The sequence below is a fragment of the Anolis carolinensis genome, chromosome 4, assembly GCF_035594765.1.
Source record: "Anolis carolinensis isolate JA03-04 chromosome 4, rAnoCar3.1.pri, whole genome shotgun sequence".
In the NCBI taxonomy this organism is placed as follows: Eukaryota; Metazoa; Chordata; class Lepidosauria; order Squamata; family Dactyloidae; genus Anolis; species Anolis carolinensis.
In genome coordinates this window covers 225,408,857-225,427,260 of record NC_085844.1, presented here as the reverse complement: position 1 = coordinate 225,427,260, position 18,404 = coordinate 225,408,857, and the positions used below count along the sequence as shown (strand labels likewise).

The following is an 18,404-nucleotide window of genomic DNA, read 5'->3' as shown; positions in this document are numbered from 1 at the left end:
TTCAAGAGAGAGCTGTGTATTTATGAAGTCAATTCACTAATGTGTCTGGCAGCATGGTGTCACTGATGTGTCTGGCAGCACCATTACAAAGGCACTTATTCTCTGTTCTTTAACATCAGTTTTAGGGTCTTGCTTTAAAAAAATGTCATTCTGTTTGTTTTAAGTAGCAGTAAATTTCTGATTGCTTCTGTATTTATATAAGTTCCATATTTTACTAGGGTTGAGTGCTGTAGTGAGTTCTGGGTATTCTGATTTAAGCTTTATTTTTAATTTCTAGAAAATGGCAGTGGTACATCTGGAATGGGGCACTGTTATTCATCATGTTCCTGGAGGAATTTCTATTTGTTCATTACTGTTCGCTGTCTACCCTTGCTCATAGTCTTGTAGCTCATTGCTGTACTGCTTTATCACAGCCTTGCAAATGCATGGGCGATGGATTACTTGCACTTTGTGTGTTTAACCTTTTTTGAATAGCTAAGGGCACTGAAAGGGGTAATGATTTCCTGTCTTTGGTTTATGTTACAGTAACTCTGTTCATGAAAATTGCAATTGGTCCATTCCATCTTGAGAAACAACCATGTAGTTGTTACAAAATCCTCTGTGGAGGTCAAAAAGGAGCTATGATGCAATAAAGTTACTGAGCAATGTGCCCTTGAGAATACAGACTGATTAATATGTCTGCTGAGCTCTATTATGTATGCCTCTTCACTGCTTAGTTTCATTGGAATTCAGTAAAGCTTAGTGTTATACTGGGATGTCATTGTGACAGAGGAAATGCTGTTTTAAGGGCAAAAAATGAAACAAGTTGGCACAGTATATTTGTGAAAGACCCAGCGTTTTAGGTAGTCATTTGTTTCTTAAGTGTGAATAAAAAATGATTAAGCGACTACTTGTCTAGAATAGGAGGCGAGGTACAACCCACTAGTTTGGAAATAATCGGTCACAATATTCCCCTCATTGTTCGGCAAGAATCAGCGGGCGGGGTACCATGTATTCCTTCATTTTATAAAAAAGTGCATTCTTTCCCAAGTAGTTTCCTATATCCCCTCCATATTTCCATATGGAATGTACAGAAGACTGGTGATATCTATAAGCACAAAAAACTTGGAGTGTGATGTGTTTTTAGGGACATGTTTTGGAATAGGCAGCAGTGAATTCTTTGAGGTTGTATTCATAGCCTTGTTTTTGACCTAGATTAGTGCTCACAAATTATCAGTATGATTTCCCAGTCTGTCTGCTGGATTTGAAGTTGTATTAATTATTTTTATTTATATATTTGAACTTGTAAAAACCTTACAAAGGTACTGCAGCTATCTATCTTTCCTGCTAAAGTAGCTATATTCTTTTAGCAGACTTGCATGGCATTGTATGAATTCATAGATAAGCAAGGGTAAAGAACATGGTGTAGTGACTTCAGCATTTGCCTAGGCCTCTGGAGACTTTCTCAGTTTCAGAGGAAAGCAAAGGCAAACCCGCTCTAAATAAATATTGCCAAGAAAATTCTGTGGAAGGTTCAACTTAGGGTTACAATACGTCAGACATGTGAAGGCACAAAAACAATAATAAGCAGAAGTAGGTGGGGAAAATTGTTCAACACAAAACAACATGGAAGTGCAAGGCCTTTTGTGTGTTCATTTATTTTGTGCTTTGAAGTCCTAGTAATCTGGTCAACCAGACACAGAATGCAGTCGAGATTAATTATGAATGTAATGCATTTTTAGATCAAGAAAATCATACTACTTCTAAGACTCAAAATGCACTCTCCTTGAAAGACGCAAAAGGAATTGCTGCAATGGATGGATAATTTGTCTCTTCATGTTTTGGACTGCAGATCCCATCGTTTGTCACTATTAGTTGCAGATAACTCATTGCAATGTAGGGTCAACATATGGAGGGCCACATGTTCCCCATTCCTGTCCTGCCGTCAACACTTTCTCATTTCTGTTTGGAAGAAGATCGTATTTAGATTTTTAGAAGTAACCCCCCTTCTCCTGACACATACACAACATACTCTGGCCCTATTCCAGATTCTTTATGAATAGATATAGGCAGTCCCCGAGTTACAAACAGGATAGGTTATGTTGGTTTGTTCTTAAGTTGAATTTGTATGCAAGTCGGAATTGGTAAAAAAATGTATGTGTAACTTCAGCCAAATTGCTTGGGATAGCATAGGGAAGGGCTAACACCCTTACGGTTTTGCTGTCTGTGCCTCTGTTCAGAAGATTTTGTTTCACTTTCTGTCTCTGTGATAATTGGATTTTGAAAAAAAAAAGGCATGTTGTGGAAACAAGGATTGGTGGACACCTTTTCCTTTATGATAACTCTTTCAGGAGAGAAATTCCTTTCCTAGGGGTAGATTTCTCTCACTTTATGTTGGTTATCCTTGTTCTTAACTTTTGAATCATTTGTAAGTCGGGTGTTTGTAACTTGGGGACTGCCTGTAGTTATACACCTCCTCCATGCCCATCCATCACAATCCTTCTATCAGGCAAGCAGAGAATATAAGCTTGGAGCATATTGGTATGAAGTGCATATGCATATCACTTCTTTCCTATTATGGGCTGGCACACTGAGTGCTCATGAACATATGCCAAGGAACAAGATGTTGAGAAGAAGAACAAGTCACTTGTACATTAGGAAGATGACTCTTAGGAAGATGACTCTCCCTGTAGACACTATAACAGGGATAGACAACTGTTAGTGGACTAGCTGGCTACATTGTCCCCAAGGCACCATCCTCAACACCATTTAATTTTTTTTACAATTTTATTTAATAGGTCACTTTCTGTTTTTAAAAAGGCCATCCTTGCCCAGGAGCCTTAAAATAGATTTATTCCACCTTTTTTCTCTTAAAGAGACTCAAAGAGGTGAAGATGGTAAACACAGTACAATATACAATTTAAAACCTAAAGACTATAAATATTAGAATAGAATTAAACCTAGTAGACCTTGGGGAGCACTTTTCCTCGCCCTGCATTATAGCCACATGGAAAATGATTCCAACCTGCCAGGCTATTTTGAATCTCAATGTTTGTATTGTTTTTTATACTAAAAGCTACTAATTGGCAGATCCGCACAGGAAGAGGATATTAGACCCACTGTCCTTTAGTGTGTGGTGTATTTTTGGATACTTTTTGGAATGTACAACGTTAGGCAACAAAGGGAGCCAAAGGTTTCAAGGGCACTCTAAATGTCTGGTCACGAACAGTGACATTATCACAGTCCCACTTTGCTTTCTCAGCATTTAGGCAATGTGTTTCTATTTGAGCAGCATTTGTATCAACCAGAAAATATTAATTTTGAGTAGGAAATTAATTTTGAGAAGATAATGTTATAGTAATTTTTGTGTGTAAATTTAGTTGAAATCTCATGAGGTTTTATGTTAAGCTTCCAAATTGAAATGTCAGAATCATGCATAAAATGAATTGTCAGAGTTAAGTATCTTGCTCTAAAATGCAATATACAATGCTTATTTATATATTATGAAACTCACTATTTAAGCAAATAAAAACCACAAAATATGCATAGATTTTTATTCATACAAATGTGAAATCATCAGTTCCCAGAAACTTTATATAAACATTAATCCTTTCTCTTGATGTAATTGCTGGATTATGTATTTCTGAAAGTATATAACTAAAGAGAGGAGCCTTCCCCAAACTGAGCCCATCCAGATATTTTGGCCTACATCTCTCATCGGCCCTTGCAGGCCTGGTCAATGATGATGGTAGTTATGAACAAAGCTTCCAAGCATAATCTGATAGAGGAAGACTGGATTAAAATTCAATTGCATATAAATCACTTCACTTCACAAAACACTACCCACACATCAGACTTGAAAATAATGTCTTATTTAATAGGTGTTTATATCGGGCATAGTTCTGCCCTATACAAAGTCACTGAAGTGCCATAGCTGACTGTGGAACAAGTAGCAGAAATACAAATTGTGCGAAACCGGAATTAGCGTGTAGCGTATGACCTAATACCTATCTCAAGAAACCAGGCAGATATTTGAACAACCACTATCCTACATAGTGGATTTCATGAATTGGTTTTTTTATATTGCTCATACCCTGGATCGTGTATTTGTAATTGTATGAGATGTTGTAACTGAACTAAAGGCAATGAATGAAATTAATGGGATTTTGTTATTTATTGTGTCAGAAGTGAACTGAGTGTATTTTAGTGTATTTTAAAAACACATAAACTTGTAATGTCTATAAGCAATTACATATAACCATAAATTAACTCATTAAAACTATAGAAATCATCAAACATAACATACCATAAACATTTGTTGTCATGTAGAGCAAGATTCTTTCTTAATGTTTTGGTATTTACTTATCTTCTAACCCTAATACAAAAGTTACTGATTTCAGTGTTACTTTGTTTTTCTTAATATAGCTTCCATGTCATTATGAGTTTTTATCCAAAAATCTTTGGTCTTTGGGAAGGTCCACAACATGTCGTAAAAAGTACCTTTCTTCAATTTACATTTCCAAAATAAGTCCAATCTTTTATTTATCTGGGTTTTTTCTGGGGTTATGTACTACTGATACATCATTTTATAAAAGTTCTCTTTTACAGTATAGCTTTTTGTAAATTGTTGTTTCTTCCAGAGTTGTTCCCATTCTTCTAGGTTTATTGCTTGTTCTATATTTTTAGCCCATTGAATAATGGGCTCCTTTACTTGTTCGTCAGTTGTATAGTCTTTCAAAAGGAATTGATATATTTTCCCAATTAGTTTATTTTTTGTCTGTAGTAATAAATTCCATTGATTCTCCGGGTCTGGTATTCCCCTCTTTTGTCTAATCGCCATCTCTGTTGTAGTTGACTGTAATGGAACCATTTCATTGTTAAATCTTCTTTTTGCAACTCTTGTATTGTTTTTAGTTTTTCGACTGTTCACAGAATGTCTTAAGGCAGAATTCTGGGGTCCCCTAGCAAAAACTCTTATTATAACTTTGGGAGAAGATGATGTACCAAGAAGAATCTATGTTAGCCATTCATTGATGCAAGTTGACTGATATACACACTTAGCACTGAATTACTACCTCCGGTAGTTATTTTACAATATTCTTTCAACTCCCAAAGAATGTGTGTGGAACAATCACCTTCTCTGAAACAGATGTTTTACAATTACCATACAATTATAGCAGGTTCTTATAGATCAGCTTAAAAGAATATTGGCTAAAGCTTTGTTAATGTGCATGCATAATGCATCGGATAAGGAAAGTGGTTTTTCTAATGAACAATTTCCTTAAAAGATAGGCAGAATTCAGTGTCTACCATATTCCCTGTACATTGTGATAACCCATGCATTATTAATATGTGAAAGCACTTGCTAGTAGTGGGGGATGGATAGAAGTAAGATATTCCATTGGATACCACAAGCAAGTCAGATTCCTTTGAGGTTGTCTTCTTCATGGGAAACCTTGATAGCAGGTCTCTTTGGGTTACATTCTGCTCAGTGCTACTCAATGCAACTGAACGGCTTACAGAGTTAGCAAAGACAAAATTCAGGCATTCCTGGGATTCAGATGTTATGCAGCCTAGAAGCCGGACTTCCTTTTCATATTGTCCTTTGTCTGAAGGGTTTTAAAACAGACAAAAAAGTGGTTGATTTCTGGGGAATGTTTTTCCATTGGGAGTGAAAAACTCTTTGGGGGTAGGCAGTGTGTGTGGTCCACAAAAGTTTGGGGGAGAGGGAAGGAGAGATATTTTGGCTCTGATCCTCCTTGCTGCTCATCAAGCTATAGGCCTGAATTTTGATATCTATTGAGAATAATGGAATGGGTAGATGAGGTGATTATTTTGGTGCTTTCTTCTTTGTGTGGCCCAATTGTATCTTACACAGATACACACATGCTCCACCATATCTTAGAGACCTGAGACAAGTTGGCACAATAAATTGTAGACAGAATGGCAAAACAATAATTTTAACTGGCTGAGGTCTCTATTTGACTGAAGATTAATTGAAAGTGTAGTTCAATTTGTATGAGAGAAACTTGCATTGTTCCTTGTGTTTGCTAATAAATTACACCTGATTCTGAACCATTACTATGAAAGCAAAGTATTTTACTTTAATGCTCTGTTCTAGGTGGAGCAAACCACTCAGTACTGCAGTGTGTATATATGGAATGTATATAATTTACCAACTTCCTATTGATTCTGCTGTAGGTGGAATAAACTATAGGGATTAGATATTAATTGTCTGCTATGGTAATGCATGATGTTCATGTGTTCTATATGTTTCTTAGTTGAGAAACTGGACAGTTGAAGAACTTCAAAGGAGACTTGGAGCACTTGATCCCATGATGGAACAGGAGATAGAAGAGGTTCGACAGAGATACCAGTCAAAACGGCAGCCAATTCTCGATGCCATCGAAGCAAAGAAAAGACGTCAGCAGAATTTCTGAGGAAAGCTTGGCAGTAGAATAGATTTCGATCACCCCTAACAATAAACTGTGGTTCTACATTTCTGTGTAAACAGATATCTGTGTTTGAATATGTTAGCAAAGCAGGGTGATGCCTGCACCTTTCATTTACTGTAGCACCTTTTCAAACTCAGGAATGCCATTGAATGGAGTCCACATGAACAGATAACACTGTAGGGTTTGTTTTTTGTTTGTTTTTTTGCTATGAAAAGTGTTTTAAATAGATTGCATGTGGCTTCAGAGGAATACTGTTTCTACTTGACATAATATTGTTTTTATGATTCTGAGGAGCCACTGGAGATTGACTAAAGAATGATGTGACTCGATGTTACTGCTTTCTTTTTGAACATATGAAGTTCTTTTGTGCTGTGATGTTTAATAGGTCTAAGCTGCTTTGTTTCTTCATGAAGAAAACAAAGTAGGTAAAACGTTATCTTTTGCTGGATTAACTTTGGTTATGTGCAAGGATTTTTTTATTTGTTATGTGCCTTCAAGTTGGTTCTGACTTAAGGAGGTTACTTTATCATTGAATTTTCTTGGCAAGATTTGTTCAGAGGAGGTTTGTCATTGCCTAAATGAGAGAGCATGGCTTGCCCAAAATCATCCAGGGGTTTCCATGGCTGAGTAGAGATTTAAACCATGCTCTCCTCTAGTCCTAGTTTTCCATCAAACTCCTTCCAGAAAACCCACCTCCACTCATTTTTGCCCTATTGATATTTAATAGTGCTCTAGAAATCATTTTAAAAAGAAAAGTGGTTCATTGGCAAGAATATGCAACCTGCTCTTACATTTGATCAGGAATATACACTTTTCATTTTATCACTTTCAAAAGTCTCTAAAAGCCTCATGCCTTACATTGCTCTTTTAAAAGCGTTGTATTTCAAGCCTGCATTTCTTTCCTATATACTGTGTGTTCTGAGTGAATTCTGATAACTACTTCGTTAATTTCTTGGTGTTATATATATATATTTCTAATATGAATCCATCACTCAAAGAAACATGATTCATAATCAATATATTTTTCAGAATTCCTTGAAGCAAAGGAATGTCAAAGTACTTGCAACTCAGGAAATTAGAAACTCTCTTGAGATAAGAGGTTTAAAATATTTAAGGAATTGTAAATGTTTATGGAGTGCTATTTTGAGCTTCATTTGTTTGAAGGTTGCAAGATTAGTTTTAAATTTGAACTGGTGTACATTGTTTCATTTTATTTAGAAAGGTTAAAGACACCAGTTAAAACTTAAAATAAAGATCCATTTGCCCAAAACTGTATTTTTAAGATGCCCCTTTGGAAAACTTACGTCCAGTTTAATAAAGCAATTGTCATTGATGACAGCAGGAACCCAGCTGAAATAAAGGGGAAGTGTATAAGATCTCACTTGATGTCTTACATAGTTCTCATTCTTTGGTGTTAGATTTACGCAAGAGACTTCCATCACAAGTTCTGTATTGGAATATACTTGTGTCTAATTGGAGTAACATGAGGTTTCACAAGCATTCACATAAATTCACTCCATGCCATTTATAAAAACAATATAAGCCTATTTTGAAAGAGGTATATGCAAAGTGGAACAACTTATAAATAAGCAGATTTCTTTGTTCCTGGAATTGTTTCCCAAAGCATCTCTTGACTTCAGAGGAGAGCATAGGAAGGGAGTAGGAGGTAGTTGAAAGTCACCATTGTGTTTGCACCTTGGCTATAATATACAGTTGGATCTTGGCTATAATATATAATTATTCATACTGTGACTAGATACTAGATTTACACCACAATAAGAACGTGTGCAAATACACTACACTTTCATTGCTTAAACCTGAAGAGATTTGCAGACACTGAACCATAACTTGTTTTAGATTTGTTATGGCTGATTTAAACCAACTAGCATTTATATGTATTAGTCTTTTGGGGCAGAAGAAGATAAGATCCCAGTCTAGCTTACAATCATCCCTGCAAAACTGTGGGGGTTATAGAGGTAATGATGTGACAAGTTTAATAAAGCAATTGCATTCATGGACAGCAGGAACCCTACTGAAATAAATGAGAAACGTACAAGATCTTGTCGGTTGCCTTGTGCAACAGACATCATATGCCAATATTTAAAATACTGTCATGTTTTGATTATATAAAAATTTCATAATGACTGAAGTTGTCTAGAAAGCTGCTCATTTGCAGAGTAACATGCCAAAGTAGGGGTGGGCAAAGCATGGTCCTAGAGATGTTGGACTGCAACTCCCATAACCTCGAATCAATATAGCCATTGGTGTAAAATACTGAAAGTTACAGTTCAGCTATATTCAGTTCACGAGCCTCCGGTGGCTTAGGGAATAAAAGCCTTGTGACTTGAAGGTTGGGTTGCTGACCTGAAGGCTGCCAGGTTCGAATCCCAACCGGGGAGAGCGCGGATGAGCTCCCTCTATCAGCTCCAGCTCCATGCGGGGACATGAGAGAAGCCTCCCACAAGGATGGTAAAACATCAAAAAACATCCAAGCGTCCCCTGGGCAACGTCCTTGCAGATGGCCAATTCTCTCACTCCAGAAGCAACTCCGGTTGCTCCTGACATGAAAAAAAGCTATATTCGGAGGACTATACATTGTCCATGAGATCTTATTGGCTGAATAACTTTTTGCATCACGTTTACTGTTGATACAGGCTCCATTTACATCCCTGGATTCTGTTCCCTTACATTAAATGCCATTGTGGCATGTACAAAAAAAGGTGCAAAGAGCATTTAGCTATGTGTGAAAACAAAGGTTGTTTAAAGTGGCGGAATGATGTCTGTGCTTATGTACAGTGTGGCCCGGGCATCCATCAGAGCATGCAAACAACTTCAGTGTAACATGAGAGTGCTTTAGCAAGGAATATCTGCCTTTACTATTTCATATGTTCAGATAGTTCTCTCCCTTTTAATAGCAGCAAAAGACCCATATTTAATGTGTCTTGTTTTGAACTATTTCCTCTGTCAGATTTCTAATTACATGAAACCGCATCTCAGTCCCAAACCAGGATCTGTATCTTTGTAGTGTGGCATTTGCAACCAACCCTTCTCCTCTGAAAAATGAAATACAGTCTAAGATTCCTTCCATTGTAGCCCAGCATGAACAAACCAGCATTAGTCATTTCTGTTACCTCAGTCAAATGAAGAGACTCCAGCTCTCATTTCAGATTCTTTACAGGAATATATAAGCTTTTTTGTCATTCAGATTGTAATTTTAGGAAACTTCTCCTGAAGGAATGTTCAATACAAACAGTATTAGAGGGAAATATTCCTCCAGCTGGGAAATAAAATTCACATGGTTAGTGGGTCCATATTTGCAGCTTGAAGTATTCCAAATAAGCTGCCACCTTTTCTTTTTTGCAGCCTTAAATCAAACGTCTGGTGTCAGTTCAATGAGAGACGTAATGTGAATTTAATAGCTTTAATGTTTTGTAATATAAGTAGCATCTAATACCAATGTAACTTGAAATTCTCTTTTTTAGAGATCTGACTGTTTTGTATATAATAGTATGATCTTGGTTTGTGTATATATGAGTGTAATTTTATTACATACCCTTTTTCAGTTTGATACAATATTTTCTTTTTTTGCTTTGTGTTTAATGTTTTGTATTATTTGTTTAACAGTAACAAATAAATTGTTCTGACAATTGAAAGCATTGGTTTTATTGTTTCAAAAGTTGTTTTATAGTTGAAAATCTCTGTGGAGTTTGTGTTGCAACTGGATTATGTGTGTATTTAGAGTTATTGAAATCCAATAGTTTAGTCCATAGTACTACTTTTCAATACTAGCTTTATTCTTGAGAGAAAATGTGAATGCTTGTCATCTTAACTAGTGCTTATCAGACACATCTTTCCTAGAAATTCGGGATTTATAAGGAAATCCAAATGATTTCTTTCAATTTCTCTCTATGAATAAATGTATACACTTGTCCCCTTCAAAACAATGGAATTACTGATAGGTAGCACAAATTGACAGATCTAGGCTGCTCTACTATCTGGAAGCCTAACTGCCAATATAATCTGTCGAATTAATCTTCCTTCTAAATGTCCAAAAGCACTTGAAATTCCAGGGAAATAGGCTGATTTTGAGAACAGGAGGCCACTGTCTGATTGCCATTAGTACATGAGAAACCCAAATCTGCAAAAACAAAACAAAAATAACCCCCTCAATTTAACCTTACTGGACGGCTGAAGATCTTTATTAGATTTTAAAATCACTCCCAATCCCAAGCTGTTAAGAAAACAAACTGTTGCTACTATTTCAGTCACACATAAGGGTGAATTTATGTGTCTGCATCTGAAACATCCTCAATAATATTCAGCAATGTTAGCCAAAGTGGTAATGTAAGTGGACTGATATGAATCATCCCCTGGTCCCTGATGGTTGTTAAAATATAAAGCTTAACTTATTTCAACATATTACCTTAGGGGCATAATCCTTAATTCATAGACCTCATCCTTTATTACTCAAAGAAGTGTTAGTTTGAGAATGTCCTTTACTCTCTTTGCGCCAAATTGGTCTTTATTCAGCCCAGTTTCCAAGGAAAGATAAAGATCAGGAAATGCTGTCTCATGGAAAAGGAGCATGAAACTGCCTCACAGGCAACAGAGGAGGGAGAGAACGAGAAAGTTCAGTGGGTCAGGTAGAAACCTAGATGTATGATATTGTGTCTTGCTGTCTCTTTATCTTTAAAAAGATAGGTTGGCTTCTGTATGCTTTTGTGTATACTTTTGTGTGCCTCCATGTCACCTGATCTATGGCAACTCCATAAATTCCATAGAGTGTTCTTAGGCAAACAATGCTCAGAGGTGGCTTTGTCAGTTCCTTCCTCTGAAATATAGCTTATAGCACCTAATATTCATTGGCAGCCTCATATCCGAGTATTATTATTATTATTTACGGCATTTCTATCCCACCTTTCCCAACCGAAGGGACTCAAGATGACTTACAAATCTGGCAAAAATTCAATGCCAATAAAAACAACAATACAATACAATACAATAAAACAAAGCAGTTAACAAGCAATTTATGTTAGGCGTTAAAACACATGAGAGAATATACAAAACTTAAAACATACAAAGTGCATACATCAATTTGTCCAAAAACCTTGCACATAATCCTTGATCCAGACCGTGTCGAAGCCATAAAAGCTAATTTGTTAAAACGATTGTGCACATAGCCAGGTCTTTAATTTATTAAACGCTTTTGCACATAGCCAGTGTTAACCAGGACTGACAGCTTTGCTTCCAGGTTCACTTGGGATTTAGCACTATTAAGTATTTTAGTAAATAGCAATCCTGGGATCCACTTCAGAAGGGCCCCAAGCAATGTTATGTCTTTTCTGTAGTTAGACTTCCATGTAATCCCTAAATAACAATACAACAAGGAACAGCCATAGTGCGGGAGTTCCATATGAGGCTGGTTTGCTTCATTATTGCAAATTGAATTGAGGAATTGACTCGGAAGATTTTCTAATCCATGGAAGGGCCTGGAGTAATGGAAATGAAAGAAAACGGCTCATCTTCCTTTATGAATTTTTTATTGATATTTATTTGCTTGTGGTCTCAAGTGCATAAAGGTGATAATTTTCATTTTCAAATAATCTATTCAATGCTATGAGTTAATTATGCCACTTCTTTGCAGTTTCTTAAGATTAAATTAATTGTTTCATCAACTGTTTATTCAGCATGGTCAGTGATCTTTGTAACAACACAACAGGAGGTATCTTTAATATATCTTCTCTCTTCATTTAAGGGTGCCATTTTTTTTTAGAAAGGTTTGATCAGGAAATATGTTTAACATATTTTTGAATTTATTGAAATATTAGGTCATTCAGAAAAGAGATGCTCTTCAGATACAGTAGAGTCTCACTTATCCAAGCTAAAAGGGCCGGCAGAAGCTTGGATAAGCGAATATCTTGGATAATAAGGAGGCATTAAGGAAAAGCCTATTAAACATCAAATTAGGTTATGATTTTAGAAATTAAGCACCAAAACATTATGTTATACAACAAATTTGACAGAAAAAGTAGTTCAATACGCAGTAATGTTATGTTGTAATTACTGTATTTACGAATTTAGCACCAAAATATCACGATATATTGAAAACATTGACTACAAAAATGGCTTGGATAACCCAGAGGCTTGGATAAGTGAGTCTTGGATAAGTGAGACTCTACTGTATTTTGAACTATTTGATTCAACAGCCAATGATCAATGATGTGAATCCTAGTTGAAAACGTGTGGAGAATCTGGAGAAGATTAGTATAAGCTGTTTTTTTTCCTCAACCTTTAGTCTCCTAGACTCTTTGGACTTAAAGTTCAAAAAGCCCCAATCAGCAAAGCCAATGGTTTGAGATTCTGGAAACCAAAGCCCAAAATATCTAATGGACCAAAGACTAAGAATCATTGTTGTAGACAATGCAGTATATAGTGTATGGCCAGGTTGGGGTGGGACTTTAACCCAAGGCCTGAATATGACCAGAATTAATTCCAATCAAGGCTCTAGACTCCTCTCTTCTTCAAGATCCACGTCCTCTCTGAGAAGTTCCCCCATTGTTCTCCAATCATCGAGAACATCCAAAAGAGAGAAAGCAGTGTGTAAACTGTCCACTCTTACCTGGCCTTTGCAGGTACCAGTTGAGTCCCAATTGACATCCAAAATCAACTGAGAGCACTTTCCTCCACCTGCGTGTTCCTCATTCAGGGGAGGGACAGATAGAACAAGGTTGAATGCTTAGGTATAGCACAGATTGAATAAGGTTGTGCTCTACTCTGACTTACAGACCTCCCCCTGATTTTCCCACAAGTTCATAGATGATAGATCTCCAGGCTCCCCAAAGGCCCTACCTGAAGGTCTGGGATACTCGAAAGTATAAAACAGTACATCATGTTGCGGTGTGCCTTCACATTACATCATACAAAACTAAAATATAATGAAACTATACATAGAATTAAAGGCATGGTCATTAAAAGTCAGAGCAATACATGGTCTGCAAGATGCTATTATTTGAAAGGAAATTTTACCTATCTGGAAGTGCACAAATCTTTTGGATCATAACCAATATATTGTAACACTCCACGGAATTAATTATTCACAAGACTATGCTGGATGTTATCACTCTTTTCATTCGCAAATGGGCTTTCAATCTCTGCTTATAAACGAGACTTTTGGCTGTGATTGTTCTAAGTGTTGATTTGGGAATTTCCTAGAAATTGAATGTCATTTTATCAATGGTTCATTGCTTTGGGTATTGTTTAACAAAAAAGTAACTCAGCTTGCTGGTGTTACAAAGAACTGAATGTAGCTTGTAGCTTTTGATTCATGCGGAGCTTTAAACATTCTTCTTTTTTACAGAGACTATATCTGGATCCAGCCTAGATTTTCCCCAAAATACGTGACTGAGCTTCAGGGACTTCCCATTAACCTTCCTTGAACAATTAGCAAAAACAAATTAATAAGTGCATAAATAATCTCACATCCCAATAGCTTAAATCTTACATGAAATGCAGGTTAAATTTCCTTCTTCATCTGGAGTGTTGTGCTAAAATGAATAGTCCTTTCTCCAAATATTCTTGTCCTTTTCTTCATCTTTCCAGAAGTCATAGGAAGCTTAGGACACCCCTTTCAAGGGCAACATTTGCCTTTAGAAAGAGGGCACTAGAAAAATGAATTGAGTATGAAGTCAGAGGGCAAAGCATGCAAAAAAACAAAAAAACAAAAACAAATTCCAAGCCCTAATTATGACACAAAACCAAAATATGAAATTGACATTTGGTTGAGCAATAATAATGGTAAAACAAATGTAGCATTTTTTTTAGCTAGGGAAGAAACCATCTTCCTTCCTTCGCAGTGTTTAGAAATAGTCCTCTCTTGTTCCGGAAAGATGGTGTCATACCCCAGCTACCTTTGGTTTCTGAACCTGATTCAGAAATGAACTTTGACCAGGATGAAGCTTATTCTGACTTTTTGCCCAGTCCGCAGAGCTCCTTCCAATTACAGCTCCCAGCTGTTGATAGCTCGGATGCTTCCTTAATTGGGAGAGATACTGAAAATATTACTCCCGTGGCTGAACCAGATGTTCTGAGTTCCCCAGAGAATGTATCCTTCAACAGAAGGGAGTTTCTGCATCGCCAGAGATCAGAAAAACAAGGGCTCCGAAGGAGTAACCGCTTGGCATCTCGAGGGGATAATGGATAGAAGATTCCCTTGGGAACCTCTGGGGAGTTTGGCTTCCCTTTGTTGTGATCAGATTTAAGTTCCATAAAAGTGCTTTGCACTGTGAACTCTTTGCGGTGTCAACGTAGCGATTTCCTAAGAATGATTCACCGACTCTAGCTCCTGTTTCTCCAAGCCAAGTTTCCTGATCCTGGCGGCCAAGCTGAGCCACAACTCATGAGTAGAACCAGAGTAAGTCTACTTCCTTGCCTTGTTCCTGAATCAAGTTGGCCTCAGCCTCATCTTGTTCCTGCCTTGATATCAAAGACTTTCTAGTGACTTTGGACCTTTTTATTTAGTCTTGCTTCCTTGTTGTTTTCCCCGCTCAAGAACTTTCCAACAGTTTTGAGTGTGTTTCGGTTTCTGGATTTTGGACAATAATATTGGACATTTCTCTTCAACTCTTTGGACTAATTCATACCTTTTTACCAAGGACTATTATCCATGCATCCTTTCCACTTATTCATTCCTGATTCTATAATTGTTTTAATAAAGATATTATATGATTATTGGTCTCTGTTTGGTTTCCAGTACTCACGCTGCCTTGGGGTGCAACAGATGGATTCAAAGACTTCAGAAAAGCATGCAATGCTTGATTATTGCATGGTGCAGTTCAAGGAGACTCAGTATCTGAACAACCAGGCAGCAACTAAAATCTGAGAAGGAAAACTGGGAAGCAAGAAAAGGGGTGGGGTGAGAAACTGGGGAGGGAGAAGAGCAAGCAGAAAGGGCATGAAAGAAGCCTGCTAAATTTAATATTGTGACTACTAACCTCTTGTAGGAATGTTTGGCATCTATAGTAAAACAAAGTGAGTCAGTCTAGTACAATATAATAACATGTTACAGAAACAGGAGAAATGACCGGATTCTCTTGTAAGGTAAAAGAACAACTAACATTTGTCATCTCAGGAAATTATCTTAGGATAGGAAAGAAAATGGATAAAAGAAATTGACCTATTCTTGGTTAGAAGATCCCCTAAAACCTCCGTTTCATGTAAAATTGTAAGCTAGCAACCACTGTTGCAATTGAAGCCTCATGGATACTCCTTCCAGAGAATGGATAACCAAGAGACTAACTTCTTGAGAGAAGGAGGAGAAAAGGACATCTGCAAGGAAGAAAGCAGCAAAAGGCTTGAGACCAAAAGAAGTCACAAAAGTGAAATCAAAGGCAGGCATTGTCTATATTCTAGGCATGAGCGATCCATGAAAATGGTTCTAAACTTGCTTCTAAAGTAGGGGGCACTAGCACTTCGTTTCTAGTCATTTTCGAATTTTGAAGCAAAAAAATTCAAAACTTTCAGAAACTTCTGAAACTTCATATGTACTTCGTTAATGGTGGATGCACATGCGCATAAGGAAAACATTATCGTCAATGGGGAAAATTGAGGGGCCTCTCCCTCATTTTTGAGGTATCCTAATGAAATTTGCTGCAGTGGTAGAACACATTTACAACTGTTAGCGCACCAAATTTCAGAACGTTTTCCTTATCCTCTGATTTTTGGTGAATTTTCATAGCTTTTATAATAAACAATTTTTTAATAATTGCAGAAATCTGTTCCTGGTTTAAAAGTCTTATTTCCTGTTTCATTGGGTTGTCTTTACTTTGAAAGGCATTGTACTACTTCAGAAACTTTGTTTTTGTGGCTGAAACTTTGTTAAATTGGTGGAGAGAGATTCAACAAACCATAATGTTCTATTTTTTATAGGACAATGTTCCTTGCTGTTTTATGACAGAACCAATTAGGAAATGACATTTATCAACCAGGAACAGAAATCATAGCACACCATCAAATCACTCCTGACAGATGGCCATCAGCCTCTGAATAAGGAAATCTCTTCCTGGTTAGAAAGTGTTTGAGTTTTCTGGGGCTGAGAGTGTGTGACTTGTCCAAGATCACTCAGTGGGTTCCCATGGCTGAGTGGGGAATGAAGCCACAATTGTAGGACAACTCTCAAACCACTACACCAGGAGTCCCCAAATTAAGGCCTGTGGGCCAGATGTGGTCCTCCAAGGCGATTTACCTGGCCCCTGTCCTAAACTTTAGACCAGGAGTCCCCAAACTACGGCCCGGCCCACGGGCCAGATGTGGCCCTCCAATGCCATTGACCTTGGCCCTGTCCTAAACTTTAGATCAGGAGTCCACAAACTATGGCCTGGCCCGTGGGCCAGATGTGGCCCTACGATGCCATTGACCTGGCATCTGTCCTAAACTTTAGACTTAGGGTTGACCTAAGTCTGAAATGACTTGAAGGCACACAACAACAATCCTAATTTTGGACTATTTCACCACAGTCTGCCCCCCCCCCTCCAACAGTGTGAGGGACTGTGAACCCCTGCACTACACTACACCATGCTGTCCCTTTGGTTTTTTATGAATGCTCCCATGAGAAAATGTATGGGTGAACTACAATTCCCAAAAGTCTTGGGTCAACCCTCCCAAAACTCCCCTACGATTCACAGCTGGTGTGTGCCAAGTTTGGTCCAGATCCATCATTTTTCTCCTTATCCCAGATTATCTCCAGTGTGGACTCATATAATCAAGTTTAAATCAGATAATCTGGAATCAGATCCTGGGATATAGGGCAGTCTCAAACCTAGAGAGAAAAGTGCGATGCCAATACTACTACTACTACTACTACTACTAATAATAATAATAATAATAATAATAATATCTCCCTTCTGCAAGGGAGAGGAAGCCCGGGTTTAAACCTGGGAAGACAAGATCCAGGCTCATCCCACTTCTGAAGTCGGTTTAAGAGACCCATAGAAAGCAACCCCTCCAAAAGGCAAGGGGGATTTCTCTCCTAAATAGCAAAGGTTGGTTGAATTAAAACACTTTCCCATATATCCAAAGGTTATTCGAAGGTATTTAGAGGCATGGGCACCAACGCTTCGAATTGGAAGGTTAATTCCGAAGCGCCAAACCATCTCGGAAACCCCTTCGGATCTATTTTGAATAACGAATTTATAACGATAAATGACTTTCCGAAGATTTGCCCATCCCTACTATATTCTTTCACTAATTAATTTATACAAGTGTTGATGCTTCTCTGTTTCCAACACTTACAACTGCAGCATTGCTTGGTCAAACCAAACCAAACTAAACCAAATAAATGTGTAGAGGTTAAATATTGCTCCCTGCAAAGTGCATTAAGGCTACGGCCCAAAAATACAGAAAAAGTATATACAAACAGTTGCAGACGTAGCCAAATAGCCCACAAAGATGCCAAACACTCAAAGGAGTATGCAAGAGGGAAATTTAAATGTCCATTCCACGTCAAGAGCCAATTACTACTAATATCAAAGATACAGGGTTGACTCCACAATTCCAAAGTTGATGTCCAATAATTTTCCAAGCTCCAGAGAACATTAGAGATCAAGAGTGCAGGGTCTTGGCTCAAGCACTGACATTGCAACCAGCAATCAGGTAACAAACTCCAGTCTCTTTAATCCTTCTTTCACAGGTTACCTGTTGCTGGCACTTTTCTCAGCTAGCCTCAACCATCTTTGCAGCTGAGACCTTTCTTTATTTAATGCTACAAACACAGGAACAGTTAACTCCTCCTCAGCAGAAATCTTTTGCATTTGGTCAGCAGGCTAAATAGTTGTTCCTTCTATAGATGTGCCTTCAGGATAAGGAAGTTGCTGTTCATTGCTAGGCTCCAGTTCTACTGCTGAGCCTTCTATTAGCAACCCCTCATTCAAGCTCTCCACAATGTCCATGTCAGGATGGGCTCTGATGAGGCTATAA

The 18,404-nt window shown here is 37.6% G+C and overlaps 2 protein-coding genes across 4 annotated transcripts in view; one reads left to right on the top strand and one right to left on the bottom strand.

Annotated features, from left to right (window-relative positions):
* stk4 (serine/threonine kinase 4) overlaps window positions 1-10,087 on the top strand; it is a 93,753-nt gene extending 83,666 nt beyond the window's left edge. For both annotated transcript variants that reach the window (XM_062978885.1, XM_003220601.4), the window contains exon 11: window positions 6,261-10,087. In XM_062978885.1, the coding sequence (XP_062834955.1) occupies window positions 6,261-6,419 (159 nt within the window). In that variant the 3' untranslated portion in view covers window positions 6,420-10,087. The remainder of the gene's footprint in view (window positions 1-6,260) is intronic.
* The window catches only part of kcns1 (potassium voltage-gated channel modifier subfamily S member 1), a 133,923-nt gene that overhangs the window by 59,356 nt on the left and 56,163 nt on the right, over window positions 1-18,404 (bottom strand). Inside the window, exon 4 of one of the 2 annotated variants that reach the window (XM_008110083.3) lies at window positions 11,432-18,404. This exon is cut by the window's right edge and continues 25,619 nt beyond it. The exons of the other annotated variant lie outside the window; for it this stretch is intronic. The gene's annotated coding sequence lies outside the window, so the exon portion shown is untranslated. Of the gene's footprint in view, window positions 1-11,431 lie in introns of those variants that run through there. 2 annotated transcript variants of the gene reach the window in all.